The 7,768-nt window shown below is 56.0% G+C and overlaps 1 protein-coding gene across 1 annotated transcript; it reads right to left on the bottom strand.

Annotated features, from left to right (window-relative positions):
• Positions 1-1,607: 1,607 nt before the first annotated feature.
• FBXO17 (F-box protein 17) lies at positions 1,608-7,523 on the bottom strand. The gene is made up of 5 exons (XM_021701097.1): positions 7,178-7,523; positions 6,280-6,391; positions 4,470-4,565; positions 3,545-3,680; positions 1,608-1,751 (listed from the first exon to the last, which is right to left on the bottom strand). Exons 1-5 carry the CDS (start codon positions 7,521-7,523, stop codon positions 1,608-1,610), a joined length of 834 nt encoding a protein of 277 aa, XP_021556772.1.
• Between the last annotated feature and the right edge of the window lie 245 nt (positions 7,524-7,768).

The raw sequence follows: 7,768 nt of genomic DNA, 5'->3' as shown, positions 1-7,768 counted from the left end.
TCCGCCCCTGACGGTTGTTGTGTGAACCCTCCTGCAGGGTATTTGCCCACCGTGTGGTATTAGCCATAGAGATTCCCGATGGGCCTTGGTTTCCTCCAGAAAACAGCTCCACTCACAGTATCCTCCTTGTTGGGTTGGTGAAGATGAAATTCGATGCTCTAAGTGCAGAACACCTGCAGGTGGCTACTCTGTGGGAAGCTCTGGAGTCAGGTAGGCAGCACTGAGGCCCATTTCCCTTTCCCACAGGCCCAGGATCTGGGCAAGGACAGCCCGGCTGTCAAGCTTCCTCATCTGTGGAAGCGGTGTTGAAAGGCTCGGACGGCATGCGCTGCTGCCTGCCTGGGAGCTGCTCCTCTAGGTTATTTCCAGACTCTTACACACCTGGGTCCGAATCCTGGCTCTCCCTCTTTGTTCTCTGACTTTGAATATTTGTGTTTCCCCCTCTGGGCCTCAGTTTCCTCCCTCGGGAAATGGCACCGAGAGTAATACTGACCTCACCTGATCACATGCGTGGCCACTGGGAACTGTCCTTCCATCACTGGGCTCTGTGCCAGTCCTGCCTTCCCTGCTTACTGGCCAGGTGACCTTGAGCGGTTATTGAAACTCTGAACTTGTTTCCTCCTGGACCGAATAAATAACTGCCTGCCCTCCGTTTCCTGCATGGAGCTTAGCACACCTCCTGAAGTTCTCACGATTGGAAACCTCCCATAGGCCTTTTAGGATTAGGGCTGGGGGCAGACAGTGCATTGATTACAGACAAAAGTCCCCCATTGTTTACATTTAGCACCAATTTTATTGAGCTAGTTTGTTGGCTGTGCTCAGGTGGGGAAATAGCACAGACACTAGGGAGGCAGGCATGAGCCCTTTCCCCTGTGGCACGCCTTGCTCTTGGAGTCTGAATGCAAGAGAGTGGAGAAAAGGAGTCTTGCCCAGTGGGAGGGGACCTGCCCCTGGCGTAGAGGCAGGAGGTGGGGGGGGGGTCATGGTTTGGGGGATCAGCAGGATCTCAGGAGTTCTGAAAGGAATGGCACCAGCCAGGCTCAAAGGGCAGGTGCTGATAAGTGGTGCTGGAGGAGGTCACATAGGCCTCATATCTGAATCCCAGAGACCCCCAAGACTACAGAAAGGGTTCCCTTTGATGCCCCTGTTGGTGACCTCAAGGACAGACTGCCCCGCCTAACCTCTGCTCCCTGCTGGGCAGTCGGCTTACCCCACAAATATGCAGACAGGAGTCACTGTCCCCCACTGTTACAAATCCTGGTTTGGCCTTTGTTTTTTGACTCAGTCCACCAATTAACATCCACTCGTGTAAGAAAACAATTTGCAAGCAAAGTAAACATCTGAATTACTCTTGAGTAACTTCCTGCACCCCAGGAAGGTGGGGAAGTTGTGAGCAGCCTGGTTGGATCCCTGGTTTCTTGCACAGCATGTGGGCCACCATGCCGAAGCAGCAGCAAGTAGGGTTCACCGGAGGGCCACCGGGAATGGGCCACATGGGACCCCCACTGTCCATAGGCACCCGACTCCCAGCTGCAAAGCTGCCCTTGACTGATGATGATGTCCGGCAAATGGCAGTATATTCTGGAAGGCTGGATCAGCCTGGTCGGCTAGGACAGGCGGATCCTGACCCTCACACTGGAGTGGGTCACGAGGGCGCCATAGTGGCCCACCCAGGAACGCGTGTCCCTCCCATACTGCTCAAAAGACACGTAGCGGATGCCCTTGCCGAAGTTGGTGAAGACATGAGACACCTGCATGGGGAAGGAGAGCGGGAGGGTGAGGACCTGTGGGCCCTTCCCTTCCTCCCCTTCCTCAACAGGCACTCCCCAAGGACCAGCAGGGTCCCAGGCCCTGCTCTAGGGGCTGGGGATACAGCAGTGAAGAAAGCAAAAAGGCCCTGCCCAGGTGAAGCTGATGGTCTCGTAGGGGACTCAGACACTGAAGACAACTGGGGATAAGGGGCAGGGGGGTGGGGCTGGACAGTGAGTGAGCAAAGGCACCACTAAGACAACACGAGCAGAGACCTGAAGGAGGGGAGGGAGTCATGTGGGGATCCGGACAAAGAGTGTTCCAAACAGAGGAACAGGCTTGGGGCACCTGGGTGGCTCAGTCGGATAAGCATCTGCCTTCGGCTCAGGTCATGATCCTAGGGTCCTGGGATCGAGCCCTGCATCGGGCTCCCTGCTCAGCGGACAGCCTGCTTCTCCCTCTGCCTGCCGCTCCCCCTGCTTGTGCTCTCTCTCTGACAAATAAATAAATCTTCAAAAAAAAAAAAACATTTCTCCCTTAAAAAAAAAAAAAATAGAGGAACAGTCAGCACAAAGGCCCTGAGGTAGAAGTGTCCTGGAGCAGAGAGGAGAACAGGAGGTGGTGTCAGGGAGATAAAGGGCAGATCATGTGGGGCCTTGTGGGCCATGGAAGGACTCTGGCTTCTGCCTTTTCTTATCCTTTGCAAAATTTTTTTTAATTGAGATAATATTCACCTAACACAATGCACCATTTAAAACTACAATTTCGTGGTTTTTAGTATATTCACAATATTATGCAACTATGACCAACTAATTCTAGAACATTTCCATCAGCCCAGAAAAAAGCCTTATATCCATTAGCTGTCACTTCCAATTCCTCCCTCCCCCTAGCCTTGGCAACCACTCATCTCTCTGCTTTCTCTCTGTATGTCTTTGCTTCTTTGGGACATTTCCTATACATGCAGCCCTACAGTGTGTGGCCTTTTGTGCCTGGCCTCTTTTCACTTAGCATCCCATTGCCAGGGTTCATCCATGTTGTAGCATGGGTCCATACTTCATCCCTTTTTATAGCTGCATGATAAAACTTTGGCTTTTCCTCTGAAATGTAGCCCTAGGAGGGTTACAAGCGGGGAGACTTGTGATCTGACTCACTTTTAAATGGGATCTTTCTGGATGTGTGTTGGGTGGGGAGAAGGAGATCAGAAGAGGAAACAAGGCCACCTCAAGAGTTTGATTTTTATTATTGTTATTATTATTTTTAGAGAGTGCGCCCAAGCTGGAGGGGGAGGGGGGCAGAGGGAGAGAGAGAATCATAAGCAGGCTCTGACACCAGGCTCAATCGCACGACCCCGACCTCGTGACCCAAGCTGCAATCAAGTCAGACACTTAACCGACTGAGCCACGCAGGTGCCCACAAAGGTTACTTTGATAATAGGTGCGATAACTCAGCACAGGCTTGGGAGCCGGCCTGGGTGTGAAGGGAGCCCTGCGTGCTTTAGCGTGACTTGGGGCCAGTCACAACCTTGCATGCCTCAGTTTCCTCGACTCTAGAATGAGGATAGAGGCAAGGACTTTGATTTAGCAGTGCCTCCCAAGCACCTAGAGCAGTGCCCAGCACACAGTAGGGGCTCTGCTAATGAATTAGTTGGCAAAACTCTAGGAAGAGTACCCGGGCGGAAGTAAGGGTTCGGTGGTTGTTGGCTGTTATTGTTAGAGACTTCCAGCCGTGATGAAGGCTGAGAAGGGTATCTGAGCAGGTGGGAGGTAGGGTGGTCTGGAAGGCAGTCTGGACCCACCTGTCGGCAGCCTCTCTCCGTCCACTGAAGGACCGGGTTGGGTGAGGCCGAGAACTTGACCACTTCGTTTTCGTACACATCCAGGAGGCGGACCCGGAGCCGGTAGATGCAGCCACAGTTCTCTCGGGCACCCCACCTGCCAGGTGGTGGTGAGCCTTGATGCCCCCGCCACCCACCCGGTCACCAGGCTGAGGGCTACGCCTCCCTGCACTTTGATGAGGGTCGCACACCCCACGCTGCATATGGAGAAGTCAGGCCCTGGGAATTTGCGGGGAGGAGCCTGGGTGCTCCTGGGGTGGATTCTAGAGGCTTTGCCTTGGATGAGTGTGCGTGGAGGGGGAGGAGGATGGTGTCTGGGGAGGAACCACAACCTGGGAGAGGAGGAGCCTGGGTCTTTCTGGGGAGGAGCCAGAGCCCCAGGGAAGAACCTGGACTTTGTGTGGGGGAGCAAGACCTGGAAGGAGGAGCCCGAGTGCTTTGTGAAGGAACTGGGGTGCTCTGGAACCAGGGCCAACTCTGTCCCTCTGAGTCTCAGTTCTCAGGGCGCAGTGCTCCGAACCTTCCTGAGGACTTGGGTGTCCACAAGCCCTTAGGGTCCATGCTGACTGTGGCGATGAGGGTGGAGTTCGTGAGATGGGGTACCTCGTTTCAGACCAAGCCAGTCAATGGCCCCCATGTCAACAACCCCGGGGCCTGCTGAAAGGGGACAGGGAAGGGTGCAAGGGGGGGCTCTGAGCTCGTCAAGGCTCTGCCCCTCCCAGCCTCTGCAACTGTGAGAGTATCCCCTCCCCACTCAGCCTCAGCATGAAGGGCACACAGTAGCCGCGGCCAGACCAGGGGGATGATGGGGGGCACAGAGGAACCCTCGTGCAGCATGGCTGCCAGCCCCGATGGCACTCGGGGTGGGTTGCCATTCTTGACTCACCAGTCGGCCACACAGATCTCGATCTGGGCACTGTCCAGCAGCTCCTGCCACACTCCTTCCATCACCAAGTCTACAAGCTGCCTCTTGAAGCACCATCTGGAAGGGGAGATGGTGTAGGGATGAAGAAAGCCACAGCCCAGAAATCACCTCCTCGAAGAAGCCTCCCCTGACAACCCTGTCTGAAGCAGCCCCTCGGGGTTTGCTCTCCTGGACAAGATGTAGGATGGGCTGGGCATGCCCACTGGCCTCTCCCCTCCTCTCCACCATCCTCCACCAGGCTCTGGGCTCCAGGAGGCCGACCTGTATGTCCCTAATATTTGTGGGGACTGGAACACGAGTACAAATGGAGGCCCACACTGGGCAGGGAATTCTGGAGCCTCCTAAATAAAGTGTGGAAGCCCAAGGGCTAAGGTTGTACTGCCTGTATGGACAGGTCTCCCTTACTCTCCCCTTCTTGCTGGGTTAGCCAATGGGAAGCGCTAGCAGGAGAAGGAAGGGCGAGAGGAGAGTAAAATCGGGTTATTTAGCCTCCCGGCTCCCTCCCAAGGGATCAGCGTGGGACTGCCGTGTCTCTCCATGAAAGGGCACAGCTTCACGGGGCCCTCTTCTCACAGCCTTCCCTGTCTTATGGCTCAGGAACTGCTTCCTCCCCTTACCCTTGTCAGGTCTCGGGCTGGACATGACCCTTTCCCTCACTGTTACTAGCCTGGGGTTCATGGAGTATCCCTTGTGGTCTGCCTACACCTTTGTAAAAAGTCCTTCTCCCCTGATTTGAATATGCCATCTAAAGATCTAGAAGGATAAAACTGTGAAGTTACTGGAAGTGATTATGAGAGAATACTGTTAGGACCTAAGGGTAGGGAAGGATTTTTCATGCAGAATTTCAAAAACAGACTCTAAAGCGAAAAAGAGAAGAATTTGATCATATGAAAATAATGACAAAGAACACCATGGTCACAGTTAATACAGATGGTAGAGTGGGAGATTCCCAGTGTCCAGGATGGACAAGGGGCTAACATCTAAAATACACAAGGAATTCTTGTATATCAACAAGAATGAGATATCAACCCTAATAGAAAATATGAATGGGCAATTTCCAAAAGAGGGAATCCAAAAAGCTAACAAGCACACGAAGAGATGCTTAATTATTAGTAAATCGAAACATGCAAATCAAAACATCAGTGAGACATCACTTCACCCCTAATATACTGGCAACTACTAGAAAGTTGGGTAATGCCACAGGAGAATGGTTGAACATGGGGGGAGGGAGCGAGGACAATGGGGATGGGGTGTGAGAATAAAGAGAATCAGTCAGTCAGCTGTTCTGATATCTCTGTAGACTCAGAAGCTCTGGAGCCAGATTACCTGGGTTCAAATCCCAGCTTCACCATTTATTAGGTGTTGGCTACCCTTTGTGCCTGTTTCCTATTATCAAGTGGAGATAATGCTATCCATGTCACAGGGTTGTTGCCAGGATTCAAAGAATTATATGTAAAGCAGCTGGAATCGACTAAGTCCTCTAAAGGTTTGTTGTTTTGTTGTCATCATTATTTTACTGTTTATGTGTTTCATGTCTCCCGCGCCCCCTTTCTGAATTCCCCATTTCTGAATTTTCCCTGTATCTCTGGCATATAAAACAGTGCCTGGCACCTGGCAGGCCCTCAACAAATATTTGACAACTATTTGACTGACTGAATAAATGAATGAGGGAAGGAGAGGGTGAAGGTGAGTGAGGGTGAGAATGAGGACAGAGGGGTAGGGTTTCTCTCCCTCCTCGGGGCCCTTGCCCCAGGGATCAAGGGCCACTCACTGAAAAGAAGTCACGAAGCAGGTCTGGGAAGGAGCCCCCGGCACCAGTGTTAGGTTCTTTTCCACAGCCCAGCCGTTCCCGCCGTGCTCTACCTCCCAGCCTCTGAAGCCCTCTGTGGGATACAACAGGGTTGAAGACGACGGATTCACCTGCCGCCTGCCCAGAGAACTGCCCGCCGCCACCCTGTTTGCCCCGCCCACCAGCTCCTCCCTCCGGCGCTCCACGCCCGGTTTCTTCGACCCTGGCCCCGCCTCCCAACCGCCGGCATTCCTGGCCCCACCCCACGACCGCGTCACTCAGCCCTGCCCACCCACTCAGCTTCTCCTCGGCCCCATTCGGCCCCGCCCCCAGCCCGCCCTTCAGCCCCTCAATCTACTCGGCTTCTCCCTGGCCCCGCCCCGGGCTCGTGCCATCATGGCCCCACCCTCTCCTACCACAGCCTTCGGGCTCCTCCTGCCTTGGCCCCGCCCACTCGCTCAGTTCCCCCTCCCCACAGGCTCTCAGGGTGGCTTCATAGTTCTATGCAAGCCCCGCCCCCGCCAGCACCCAATCAGCTTTTCCTCAGTCCTCCCTGGCTCCTCCCTCCTTTTCCCCGCCTACTGAGTCTACAGTCCCAGCCCGCGTCATTCCCGCCAGGGCCCTTGGCTCGTCCTTCTCTTGCCTACCCAGTTCGTCTCCCTCCACAGCCCACAGCACCCGGGCCCTCCCACCCAGTCCATCTCTTTCCCAGCCCCGCCTGGCAAGTTTCCCAATAGCCTCTTCCCTTGGCCACGCCCCTTGGCTCCCTGCCCTGGCCCCGCCCTGTCTCATGCATCCAGGCCACGCCCACTCGGCCTGGCCCGGCCCCCCCCGCCGCACACACCGCTTTGGTCTACCCGGCCCCGCCCCCGGCACGCACGCTCTCCGCAGGAGTTGAAGATGAGGTTGCGGCCGAGGGGCGCGCGCAGGCAGTACCGCGCCAGGGCGCAGAGCGGGAACTCCTCGTCCTCGCTGTTGGGCGGGCAGCGCTGGGCCACGGCGTAGAGTGCGCGGCCCTCGGCGCTGCGGTCGCGGGCCAGCTGCAGCAGCCACACGGTGGGCCCGTCCACCACGTCGCGCCAGGCGCGGCACACGGCGCGGCAGCGCGTCACCAGGGCGCGCGGCGGCACGTGGCTCAGCACCTGCACCAGCAGCTCCGGGGGCAGCGCGTCTAAGGCTAGGGGCGGGTCCGCGGGCAGCCGTCGCCGCGAGGGCCGGGCGCCCATCTCCGGCCTCCGGAGTCCTGCGGGGTGAGAGGGGTCAGCAGATCAGGGCAGTTCGGCCTCCCTCACCTCTCCCAGGCCGCAAGGTCCCTGCGGCTTGACCACGACCCCACCAGCTCCAGTGGGGGGCCGGGGGACTGCCACGGCCCGTGAAACCCCGGGCACCTAGTTACTGCCAGTTGGCTCTGAGGGCGATCGGCTTCTCACCTTTCCCCCTCGAGCGAAAGGGCCCTGGTCTGACCAGGACT

The sequence above is a fragment of the Neomonachus schauinslandi genome, chromosome 16, assembly GCF_002201575.2.
Source record: "Neomonachus schauinslandi chromosome 16, ASM220157v2, whole genome shotgun sequence".
NCBI classification, from domain to species: Eukaryota; Metazoa; Chordata; class Mammalia; order Carnivora; family Phocidae; genus Neomonachus; species Neomonachus schauinslandi.
Note: the sequence above shows the minus strand (reverse complement) of the source record. Positions and strands in the feature narration are given on the sequence as shown.